This window comes from Acomys minous (assembly GCF_964271855.1).
Source record: "Acomys minous genome assembly, chromosome: 14".
Lineage (NCBI taxonomy): Eukaryota > Metazoa > Chordata > Mammalia > Rodentia > Muridae > Acomys > Acomys minous.
The window spans coordinates 106,187,752-106,201,080 of record NC_140496.1 but is presented as its reverse complement, the minus strand read 5'-3'; the positions used below and the strand labels follow the sequence as shown (position 1 = coordinate 106,201,080).

Sequence of the window (13,329 nt, the reverse complement as noted above, 5' to 3'; positions counted from 1 at the left end):
GCCAAAAAGGACATTGGTCAGCACACTCACTAAGCACTCAGAAGATGCGAGGTCCACTATATATTTTTTAATGTTTTGCATTGATGCAAAGCAAGGTTACTTACGCTGTTTCTGCAATCAACATAAAAATAAGCAATGCTAGTCAGGCAAGGTGGCACTCAGGGAGGCAGAGGCAGGCAGACCTCTGTGAGTTCGAGGCCAGCCTGGTCTACAGAGTCAGTCCAGGAGACCAAAGCTACATGGGGTGGGAAGCAATCCTAATCCATTTAAAACTACCACACAGTAAAGCTAGCCATCTACCATACACAGCCCGCAGCCGTTTCCGTCACCTGTTTGGCTGTCCGGTTCCCCAGTTCATCTGCAATCTTCTGCCAGCGCCGAGATTCTACTTCTTCAGGAGGGTATTTCAGGAGCAGTTGTTCAAGTTTTTTCTGCACCGAACCCAAGACCAAATTTTAAGGGGGGAAAAACCATTCTATTTAAACTACTGGATTTCTGAATAGATACACTCACATTTCATTAAAAGCACAGTGCTGCTTTGCCAACTCAGAATGTTATTTTACTAGAGAATCTCAAGGTAGAGAACAGTTCCAGTGAGGAACTTAAGATGCCACAGGCAAAATGAGATTAGAGGAAGCACCCATGAAAGCCCTAATAAAGGCTATTTTATTCACTTTAGTGACAAAACAAGAGAAATGTGGCTCCCCTACAGCTTTAACCAAAACATGTGAATTCACTGGATTTAGAATATAAGAGAGTCTTTGCTCTGTTGTGTGATCTGGTCCTTCAGCATCCAAGTTAATATTAAAACTCTGCTTCTAATATTCATGTGAGCACTAGACACACAAGCACTTAATACATAACACCAAGCTTTTCTAAGGCTTTTTATACAGTAATCAATTACAGCCAAGGGCAACACCAGATTCCCGCAGACAATCCAAACAGAAACGTCACAAGCACGTCAGTGTGACCTCTCAGCTCCCCAATAGCAGAAATTAAAATGCAGCAGGAAACAGCGTTGCTCGTCTTGAGGCTTTTCTCTGTCACAGCTACTTTAACAACACCCGCCACGTCTAGCTCCTTCCCAAACCCATGTTTTCTTTTGTTTTTTTAAAGAATTATTTTCAAACAGTTTGTACATCTTCAAAATCCAAAATTCATAGAATATGCAGTAAGGTGTACAAAAGTTAAGTCTAAATATTTTAAACTCATGATTAAAAGGGATTAAATGTAACAGTTAACACTTGCCTGGTAGTGTTAATTCTACTATTAACAGTTTAGATTTTTTCTTTAACCCAAAGAAGCTAGAAGTATGTGTCACCTGTTCTTCAACAGTCCACAGCTGGTTGAATGTTTCAGGTTTGGTGTCATCACACAGGCGACCTCTTATCATCTACATATAAAAAAAAGGCTTTTTATAAATGGAAAGCATCAAGGGTTTAGCCAAATGGCACACAAGGAATATTTTAGAATTTTGAAAATTCCTTTGCATAATTTTAATACATACATCAGCTAGTTACTGACTATAAATTGTTTCCATACTCTTGTATTTCATTTTGTTTTAAAGTAATTCCTCTCTACAAACAAGAAGTTTCAAAATTGAAAACTAGCAAGTCCAATAGAGACAAGGCCACATCTGAAACCCTGGCCACACTCCACAGTGCACTAGCTCTACGTGTAACACCCACAGTGCCCACTTGAAATACATGAAAACCCTACAGTTACATGTTTTTGACTATTCTTTTCATTGACGTTTTATTTAATCACTTCGTGGCCTAATCACAGCCCCCCTCCCAATGCTGTCTTCCCCCCCCATCCCCCCCCACCCCCCCAATGTTGCCCTCACACCCCCCATCCCCCCCAATGCTGTCCTCACACCCCCCATCCCCCCCAATGCTGCCCTCATACCCCCACCCCCCCAATGTTGCCCTCACACCCCCCATCCCCCCCAATGCTGTCCTCACACCCCCCATCCCCCCCAATGCTGCCCTCATACCCCCACCCCCCCAATGTTGCCCTCACACCCCCATCCCCCCCAATGCTGTCCTCACACCCCCCCAATGCTGCCCTCACACCCCCATTCCCCCCAATGCTGTCCTCACACCCCCCCCAATGCTGCCCTCACACCCCCATCCCCCCCAATGCTGTCCTCACACCCCCCCCAATGCTGCCCTCACACCCCCATCCCCCCCAATGCTGTCCTCACACCCCCCACCCCCCCAATGCTGTCCTCACACCCCCACCCCCCAATGCTGCCCTCACACCCCCCATCCCCCCCAATGCTGCCCTCATACCCCCACCCCCCCAATGCTGTCCTCACACCCCCATCCCCCCCAATGCTGCCCTCATACCCCCATTCCCCCCATCCTCCCAATGCTGTCCTTACACTCCCTATTCCCATTTATTTTATAAGAAGCTGCAACCTGAAGACCGGGGCATAAACAACAAGAAAGCTCTCCATGACTCACAGTTGGAGGCAGACTTGGGTGTCCTCTTAACTTGAAAGTTCATGTTCCCATTATTTTTCAGTAAACAATTCTTCGTTTTAAGAACACGAATCGGCCAAATGTCCAATTTTACACTACAGACACCTCAGAGAGCTTACCTGAGGACGACTATGGGAGCCTTCTGGACCATCACTCAAAGGCAACATGGAGTAGGAAAGGGACTCTCCATCCTTCTTAGGATCTAAAGGACTTTTTGGTCTAGCAGGCAAGCCCACTAAAAATAAAATCATACACAGGATTATTCCAGCCAGACACTGCAAGACATTTCCCTTGTTAATTCTATCTTGTGAGGTCTTACCTTTATCAAAGACTAACTTAACTCTCCTACTGTGTCTTTTGCGATTTTTAAATTCTCTTTCAAAGTTCCCGAGGCTATTGGTATACTGGTCCCACACAATCTCAGGCAACTGAACAACTCTCTGTGGGTACGGAAGCCCTATATCAGCCTGGGAAAACACACAACAAAACAAAAATGTCAGCGACTATGCACATTGAACTCAGGATAATAGATACAGCGCAGCTTGTAGGGTGCTAACAAGAACACACTAATCTGCTAAAGGAAACACTGCACGGCATCACTAGCAGCTTTGCACATCAACACCACACCAAACACCTATCAGCTCTGAGAACGAGCACAGTGAGTGCGACATACAGAACCTGGCATTTAGGTGGTGGCTTATCTGTAACATAGTAATTAATACAATTCATTCAGAGTCTAGAAACCCTTGCCACATATAAAAATTATGGCATCTTATTCTTCCCTGTAGTGCTGGGGATCAAACTTGGACACAAAGTGCACATGTACTGCACCACAGCTACACCCCCTGCTCAAACCATGACATTTTAAAAATGAGGCTTCTAAATTAAATCTAGGACAAAGAATTCTTCCTAGGCAACATAAATCTTGCCTGTCTACTAATATCTGGATTTAATTCACATCTGTTTATCTTTATTAAGTTAAGATGTTCAATAACACATTTCAGAATTTTTAAAAATTTCTAAATTAAACCTAGAAATGAAAAACAAGCAAATAGCCAACTGCATATAAACCTAGTTAAGTATGCCTAAATGCATATTTCTGCTGAACACAAATAAAGTGAAATTAAAGTTAATACATTGTTTCCCTAACAGTTTTAAACTGCCCAGACTTGCCATTTTAAGAATGCCTTTGTGCTTAAGCAAACCGTTAAATAGTGATTTTAAAAAAGGAGTGTTGTTTTGTTTTTCATTTATTTATTATTGAATTTTAGGTTTGTTGTATTTGTTGTTGTTGTTTAGTCTTTTGTTTCTTGAGTGTCTCTTGTAGCCCAGAATGACCTCAAGTCTGATGACCGGTAGGTGAGGGTGACCTTCAACTCCAGATCCTCTTGATTCAGCAAAGGGTCTGGGGTCTACATTTACACCAACATATTGGACCAAGGGGAGCCCAATTTTAATGAAGAAGGTACAATACAGCTCTAAAAGCCAGTTTTCAATTAGTCAATATATAGGTTATGTAAGTATTATGAAAGGCAGAGTTTTCTGAAACCAGGGAAAGGTCCAGTGCGTTACCAATGCCAGCTCACAGCTGCCCCGTACAGAGCTACTCATAGATCTTGCTTTAAACGTTTTTACACACTGCTGATACTGAGCAAAATTCAGTATACTTGTACAGGTCCTGGTTCCATCCCAAGTACCAGAGAACAACACCCCCTCACGCCCTACATAATGTATGTGTACATATACATATTGATCAATTGGGGCTCCCTAATTTGGGGCATTCATGAATGAATCACTGTTAAATATTAGTTTCAACAAAAGCAAAAACTTGTTTCACACGAAGGGAAAAAAGCCTTTTCAAAATTAAATAAAGTGGTTTCTCTTCATGGAGTTGGTTATCATAACCTTAAACATGTTTAAAATAAGCGTGGGTTATCTCTATAAACATTTGCTTTTTCACTCAGTAGCAAACACAACCCAAACAAAGCAAATAATAATTAACAGTCCTCTATACTAGGCCTCAGATCACCACTCTTCTGGTGCTGAAGGCAGTAATAGGTAGAGGTAACAGGCTGGCACACAGGGAGAATGAGCCACAGTGCTCTAGCCATGAGAGTGTTGGCTCCGCATTCCAGCAACCATCACTGTTAAGTAGAAAAAAGACAATGCTGCCTTCAGTAAGATGGTTAAATTCAAAGGGGGATGTGGAATTAAATACTTTTAAAAATCTAACTTAGTTTTATTTTATGTGCATTGGTGTTTTATGTACGTCTGTGTGAGGATGTCGGATCCACTGGAAAAGGAGTTATAGACAGTTGTGAGCTGCCATATGGGTGCTAGGAATTGAACCTGGATCTTCTGAAGAGCAGCCAGTGCTCTTAACCACTAAACCATCTCTTCAGGCCAGAATTAAATATTTTTAAAGCACAGACTCATAGAAAAAGAGAAAACAAACCATAACTATCTTAAATTACCAAGTACAGTGTAATTTTCAAAGTATTAAAATGCATCTTTTTTATACCTTCTTCTGAAGTTTCTCCACAAATCCAATAGGATTTTTTAGTGCTTCTCTCTGGTGTTTGCCTAAACTTTCCAGGTCTTGCACTGCTTGAGAGCGCTGAGCTTCAAGGACAGCGATGGTCTGCAGCAGTCTCTGGTAACTAGAGACAAAGAGAGGTCTCTCATTTCACGTTTCTACTAACAACAATAAAAACTGAGTTCAAGTCATCATCTACTATGTATTAAGTCACACAGTCTTTGTAAAGTTACCTGAAAGAGTTTAGTAAAACATATTACTGGGAATAAATGAGGTCTTCCTGAGTTACGAAGTACCTAGTCAGAAAACATCAGTTAGAGAAAGCAAAGCCTTCTTTCCCATCTTAAAGATTCTAATTCTTGAACCGTGAACGCATTCAGAAAACAAGAAAGCATTTGGTTGTGCCAGCAATCAAAGTCTTAAGAAACTTCTCAATGAAAGAACTAAGATCACGTAATTTCACAGATAGAGGAGTCATCAAATCCAGCTATTCTCTGTGGGAACATAACATCTAAGGCATTTTCTCCCCAAAGCCACAAGACAGTGTGCAGAGTCTGATATGGCAGCAGGCCACACAACAGTTCTCAACTGTTCTATAATCCACCTCACCCACATTTGAGAGATTGCATTTTTCTATCAACAAAACTCACTATTTTTTGCAGCATTTAAGGGCAAATGTTCAGTTCATAAGTACTGAACATATACAAAGAAAAAAGCTGAAGGCATTTTAATTTCCCGACCTGCACACATAGTTTCACCTACACCAATCTACTTACTTGTCACCATCCTGGAATCTTACTATAGGAGAGATATACTAATTACCCCATTCTCATGCAGTGTCTTTTGGCTAACACTGTCCTGAGTGCAAAAATACCTGGTTTCACGTATAAATACACATAGACATGCAGTAACCCCAAAGCCTTGAATGCTCACACACTTTTCACAGAAATGAAAAGTCACTTGAAATTCACTACAATGTAAGAAGCTATGTCCTTCAAATATCAACATCCAAATACTTTTGCTTCTCAATAGACTATGACTCCATAATGGAAGGTGTCTGTTTTGTTTGCACTTTAAAAAAAATTTTTTTTAGTTAAGGTATAACACACTTCCCAGCATACAGATGTTCAATAAGTATTCTTGAATAAATGATTGTCTGGTGTTTTGTAATCAGAAGCGTAGAAATTTTGTTAAGTTAGAAGCCAGCAAAGCAGCAGAAAAACCTAAGGTGAAGCAATGCAATGACACTCGTCACCAACGAGATGCTTAAACCATTTTATTTCTGTTGTCAATCTCTGTAAACTAAAGCTGATGCCATACTGAATATTATCTATCATAAAACTGTATGGGCTATATATACAGTCAACTAGAGGCCAGACTAGGATAGAAGATTCTGTCTCAAAGCTTGTATGCCCAGTGGTGGGGCAATGAAAGCAAACTCTTCAACTCTAATTTTGCTTAAATTCAGACAAAATGACTAAAAGGTGTAAGAGAAACACTTAAAAGTCCAGACTAATGAAAGCCTGTAGAACAGTGCATTCAAGTCTTCTACCCCAATTTAAGTTATTTCCTAGGTTAGTCAAGAGATTTTTGCCAGTAGGGACCACCACATCTACCCCTGGGTAGCTAAGAAAAAAAAAATCATTAAAAACTGAAATGATATCCAAATGGTCTGAAATATACATATCTATTTTCAGTCACACCTTCAGCTTTCTCCACATTCACTCACCAATGAATCCAAGGTAAGACTCAGTTGTTCATTAATCTGGCCTTTATTTGCGAAGAAAACAAGGTAATCTCTTAAAAGCTCTAACAATTTCCAAAGTAAACCAGACATGAAGATTAGGTTTAACAAGGGAGCTACCATAATGGGAGAGTGAGAAACAGAACTGGATTTGCGTAAGTAAACAGCATTGGCCATCATCCTGGAGATGGGGGCCAACCTGGTCTACATAGTGAGTTCAAGGACAACTGGAGCTACCTAGCAAAAGCCCATCTCACAAAAACAAAACAAAACAAAACAGGAAGCAAGAGTGCCTTTGATCTAGAGTAAGAGCAACACAGTAAGCGACACCATACTCCTCTTACTCAGATTACACTGGCCAATGTTTTCAGCTGGATGTTTTCAGGGGATGACAAGGCTGTGACCAGACTAGATGAGCAACTGTGTAGTGAGAGGCAACAATAAAGGCCAAACGTGATAGATGCAAGCTAAGTCAAGCACTCAGGGGCTATGGCAGAAGGATAGGAAATCTGAGGGCACTCTAGCCTACAGAGTAAGACCTTGTGTGAAAACACAGCAAAAATGTAAGGTCTAACATTTGTTTTGCATACTACACATTTGACACTGCTGAATTTTACATTTCATAAACTTGAAGCAGGTATCCTTCATTATTCAAGGCATCTACAATGAAAACCCTTGCCTCCAAAAGAAGACGGTAGAACAGTATCCACTCTCAACAGATAGTCATCCAAATTAAAGAATCCTAAAGCCCCACAGAACCAATAAAATACTTTCCCTTTGGCCATCCTCCTGAAGTCCTAAGTAAACAGTGTAACTCGTGAAGATGACACCCTTCTTGTGTGATGAACAGTTATAGCTTTCCAACAGGACAGCTGTGCACTGAGTCTGTAAGAACTAGCTGTAGATCTGATCCTTGACAGTGGGCTGAGATGCAGCAGAGTGCTCTCCTTTCACTTTATCTATGAGCTTGACACGGAAACATTAAGCTTTCAGGCTAGGGGATGGTGCTGTAGCTACTACGGTACCTATACCCAAGTTATTTTCACTACTCTTCCTGGCCAAGCTTTACTGACTGTATGGACACAAACATTTATGGAAAACAGTCTACAGGTAAAAATCCTTATGTCATTTTCTAGGCAGAAATACTGCATGTACAGCCATCAGTGGAGAGGGGAGGAGAAACGGGACAGGAGGATGGAAGATGTTACTTTCAGTGCACAGCATCTTTTTCTAGGGGCCAGGTTTCCATTTTTTACTGTGTTAAGAATTCTTAAGAGCTCACTGGAACATTTTTAACCTTAAAAAAATAATGTGGATACTTTTTTTTTTTAATCTAGCTTTAAGACATTCTGACAAGAAGGTTGGTCTGATTCTTCAAAATAATAGGTGTTAGCAGGAAAGTCCCTGGTTTGATTCCTGGTTTCAGCACCAGATGAACTAAAAAAGAAATAAAAAGGAGGGCATGACTGCTCCCAGATATAGTGGAGAAGGGTTGCTATAGATACAAAGCACAGCCAGTGGCACACCTGGACGTGTGAGGAGTTAGACAGGGAAGGAAAGCAAGGAAAGCTGTAAGAGTAAAGGTAGACAGAAGGGGTGGGTAGCCAAAGTGGCTGCATTATAAAAGGAAGGGCAACTACAGGAAGAGCAGCCCAATCCCTGGGCTGGTGAGGGTTAGGGAAGGGAGCTGGGCATATTAGCCACACTCTGTAACAGGTAGGGACTGAGGGATGCTGGGAAAACCTGACAACCTCAGCCATTTGTCCTAGGTTAGAGACTTAACTATAATAACGGGGTGGGGGTCTAGTCTAGATCAGCAATCTACACAACCACAGTACCCCACACAGCCCCACGCATGTTTACCTACAGAGTAGCAGTGGTCCTCAGCCTTCCTAATGCTGTGACCCCTTTAATACAGCTCCTAATGGTATAGTGACCCACTAATCATGAAATTATTTTTGTTACTACTTTATAACTCTTAATTTTGCAACTGTTATGAATCATGACAAAAGTACCTGTGTTTTCTGATGGTCTTAGGTGACCCATGTGAAAGTGTCTTTCAACAGCCCCAAAGGGGTTATGACCCAGAAGCTGAGAACCACTGGAGTAGAGTGGCTGCACCAGAAAGCACATCATGCACAAAGCATACTTACTAAAGGTTCCCACTCTCTCCCTGCTCTATCTATATGCCTGTAAGGATACAAAGGCAGGTGTAACACACCACATTAGATTAGACTCCAATGGGGAGAACAGCTGTTAAAGAGAGTTGAGGAGATAATTAAAATGTTTAAATACAGACTGTGATAGAATGTAGATTATATTAAGCCTTGTGGTTCAATCTTCCCCAAGGGGGGGAAAAAAAAAAGAGAAAACACAGAACTCAAGCAAGTGATGAATTGCTAAGTTATTTTCCCCCAGGTTGGAGGCACTGTATTTAGAGCTTTGAGCACACAAGCACTCTATGCTTACCAATAAATAAATAACTAAATAAATTGAAACATGTGTGCACACATGCACACACACACATGCGCGCACGCACGCACACACGAGGGCACTAACAAAAGAAACAAGCTTGTAAGTGGTGGATCTGGGTAAAAGGCACACAGATGCTCAGCACACCTACCCACCCACATGCCCCTGCGTAATAGTGAAATAGTGAGAAGCACTTTGCTATCTTCAGCTGCTGGGAAACAGAACAATGAGTCCGAACAAACATACTATGACACCACAGAAAGACACAAGTTAATGAAGCCCTGACACTGGCAACAAAGCTTTGTTTGGCAGGCAGCCCTCAGCATGCACAAACCAGTGCAATACTGTGCAGTAAGAACAGAGCGCAGACAGAGACTATCCCAGCCCAGCCCAGCCCAGCCCTGCCCAGCCCAGCCCCTACAGGGCAAACTCCCAACATCAGAGAATCAGACAGATCAGCTGTAGCTGGGCATGGCCTCTGCCACTTGTATGTTCCCCAGGCTAGCTCTAAACTCTTGAAGCTGCTACTCCAGGTCTGTGAACACAGGTCTGGTCACTATAATCAGATCTGTGTTTATATTCTGAGTACTGCCTTTTAGTAATGACTTTATTTGTAAAATGTTTTAATTCCTGTTTTATCTACATTTGGTTTTCTAACTGGATTTCAACCAATTTTCCCCTCCCTAAAATTCTCTATTATTTTTCTTACTCCTGCTTTTCTCTCCCTTTCTCTGTTTCTTTCTGTATTTTATCACTTTTATCTCACAAGGCTTACACTTGCGTATTCTACATTATGTTTGCCTCTGCTTCTCTACAATTATTGTTGGTGTGTCAGCACTGTTCTTGACTGATTTTCACCATAGCCATACTTGGTTTGTGCTGCTGCTATTTTTGTTTTTTGTTTTTTTAACCCTTCCTAAGCATTAACGTACTAACTAAAACCCCAAGAAAAGGCTGTTCACTAAATCCACGCCACCAGGTACACATTTCCTAGTTAAAAACCACAAAAACAGGAAAAAGCAAAGCAAAACTACTTTTACCAAATTGATCCTTAATCAATAACAGAATTAAAAGGATGCTGACATGTCAATTCCAAAATCTAATGTAATACAAGATTAATAACCTGAAAAATGAGAAATTAAGGAAATGAAAGTCTAGCAGGGACGGCGTCTGGTAAATGAGAAGCTTAGTGAGTCAAACTCAACAGGAAATATCCAAAGGCTGAGGAAATAGTAGGTCTAAGACAGCGAAGGCAGTGTTACACCAAGCTGGCAACTTGAAAACCGCAATCACAACCACAACATTCATGACGCTGCCACTCATGTGACCACAAATTGTGCTACAGCTGAAGGCAAGCAAGATCTAGACTAAAGGTACATACAACTTATTAAAATTATCATTCAAAACTTCCCAAATTTAGGGAAAGAAATGTTCGTCCAATTACATTCAAGCAGCAGTTACAACTCAACAGAGGAAATCAGGCAAGAACTTTTCTCTACTTTATTATAATTAATAAATGCATGGCACAAGAAAAAAGCTGTAAGAAAAGCTGGGTGGGGCTGGAGAGTTGGCTCAGAGGTTAAGAGCACTGGCTGTTCTTCCAGAGGTCCTGAGTTCAATTCCCAGCAAGCACACAGTGGCTCACAACCATCTGTAATAATGAGATCTGGTGCCCTCTTCTGGCCTGCGGCACCCATGCAGGCAAGCCCTGTATTGTAGAAAGAAAAGAGAGGGGGAGGGAGAGGGAAAGGGAGGGAGCTATCTTTAAAAAAAGAAAAGCTGGGTGGTGGTGGCACACACCTTTAATCCCAGCACCCAAGGAGCAAAAGCAGGCGAGGCCAGCTTGGTCTACAGACTGAATTCCAGGACAGCCAGGGCTACACAGAGAAAGCCTGTTTTTTGTTTTGTTTCTGTTTTGTTCTGTTTTTTAAAGAGCTGCAAGAGGAGAGTGTCAAGTCACTCACAAATGAAAACGCTGAGCTGGAGAGATGGCTCAGAGGTTAAGAGCCTAACCCTAACCCTAACCCTGCTCTTCCGTAAGTCCTGAATTCAATTCCCAGGAACCACATGGAGCTCACAACTACCTCTGTATCATATGATCTGAGGCCCTCCTCTGGCCTGCAGGTGTACATGGAGGCAGAACACTGTATTCGTAGTAATAAATACATTTTTTAAAAAGGAAAAAGGAAAAGCTGTCAGGCCAACAACAGAGCTCTTAGCAGACCCTAAGAGCCAAGACAGCACAGACTGGCACATCTCAAGCACTGAGATAGAGTAAGCGTAATCAAAAGAACCACAGCCAGCGAAGCTATAAACTTGGGGAAGAGTGAAGAACCTATGGTCAGCATAAACTAAAGCAAGTCATGATCACCAACTGTAGGCAAGAGACACTCAAACAGGAAAAAAATACAAAAATTATTTCAAAGTGGGAAAGACTAAATCTCACTCTAAGAAAACACATGAAGGCAAGGAACTTAAGGGAGATGGCTCAGTAGATAACGTGTCTTCTGCATAATCTGAGGATTGGAATGTGGATCTTCAGAACTCATGCTGGGTGTGGTAGCACACATCTGTAAACTGGAGTTGGGGACAAGGTAACCCACACACCGGCTGTGTGTCAGCGCTGGCATTAAGAAATAGTGACCAAGAGATCCTGCCTTAAGCAATGTGGACGGCAGACATCAACTCTCAAAAGATAACCTCTGACCTCCATACGAACGTGTGCGTGCTGTCCTCTCTCCTCCCTCTCCCGCCTCCTCTCAAAACAAGTGAGAATTAGAAAACAATCAAACATTATCAGTAAAATGAACAAGAACAATAAGAAGGAAAATAACAAAATTAAAAGAATTAACATACACTTCTCAATAATAATCCTAAATACAAATGATGTTTATTCTCTTGGAAGAGGCAGACCGGGTGGCTCAGGAAGCTGAGGCAGGAGGATTGCTATGAATGAGGTCACCCAGGGCTAAAAGCAGCACTCTGCCAACAACAAAAACCCAACAGGATGCAAGCAGGTTAGCTGCACTTAGCGGGGAGGGCTGGAACAGCACCACCCACCAACCCCCTTTTGCTGTCTCCAAGAAACACATTAGTCGAAAGACAGGGATTGAAAATAAAGGAACGGAAAACAACACTGCTAATAAATAAACTGGAGGCAAGACGAAGCAGGGGTGTGTACTAATGCCTGAGAAAGGCAACACCAATGCATTGTTCTTTACACACACACACACACACACACACACACACACACACACACACACCTGTAAACATTTAAAATTCTGGAAATAAAGTTAACAAAGATGATGAAAACACACTGAAAACTATAAATGATTAAATTCCCTCAAGATGTGAAAGCAGCTTTAGTGTGCACACTACTTGTGAACTCCAGAGTCCACACAATTTTTATGAAACAGAAGCAGCCTGTTGTAAATAATCAAAACACAACAGTACTGATATAAAAAGTTGCACAGGCAAATGGGACAGAACAGAACGCCAAAAGCAAATCCAAAGACGCAAGGCTGATTGGTCTTCGACGAAGGTGCCAACACCACCAATCAGAAAGGTGACGGCGGCTTTAAACAGATAAGAGCCTGCAGAACTAAAGTACCTTATGCTATCTCATCATACAAGTCAAAAAGGATTAAACACACAAATATAAGACCTGAAACCTTCTATACAGCAAAGAATAAGTATTAAAAAAAAAAAAAAAACAGCAAAAAGGAAGAAAATTTCTCACTACACACATTATGATTAGTAGCGAAGACATGGAAAAGATTTAAACAGCTCAGTTATAAGAAACCATATATAAATATGCAAATGATCAGACTGCATATATGTTCCTAAAGAAAAGCATACAAATAGCCAACCAGTAATTAGAACAAAAATTCAACAGCAACTAATTATTAGAGCTATGTAAGTCATAACTATAATGAACACTCCATCCCACTAAGAACGGCTGTTACTCCATACCTGACCTGTGAGACAGGCCAGACACAAAACATGACTTCTGAAAGTATCATACCAAATTACCTTCAGGCAGTGTGCATAATCTATACATGAAACATATAAAACTAATTTACATTTAGATT

The 13,329-nt window shown here is 41.4% G+C and overlaps 1 protein-coding gene across 4 annotated transcripts in view; it reads right to left on the bottom strand.

Moving 5' to 3' along the window:
* The window catches only part of ZZZ3 (zinc finger ZZ-type containing 3), a 64,041-nt gene that overhangs the window by 7,770 nt on the left and 42,942 nt on the right, over positions 1-13,329 (bottom strand). For all 4 annotated transcript variants that reach the window (XM_084757299.1, XM_084757297.1, XM_084757300.1 and 1 more), the window contains 5 exons: positions 5,008-5,146; positions 2,806-2,953; positions 2,606-2,721; positions 1,322-1,393; positions 330-431 (listed from right to left, as the gene is read on the bottom strand). In XM_084757299.1, coding sequence (XP_084613425.1) covers positions 330-431; positions 1,322-1,393; positions 2,606-2,721; positions 2,806-2,953; positions 5,008-5,146 — 577 coding nt within the window. The remainder of the gene's footprint in view (positions 1-329; positions 432-1,321; positions 1,394-2,605; positions 2,722-2,805; positions 2,954-5,007; positions 5,147-13,329) is intronic.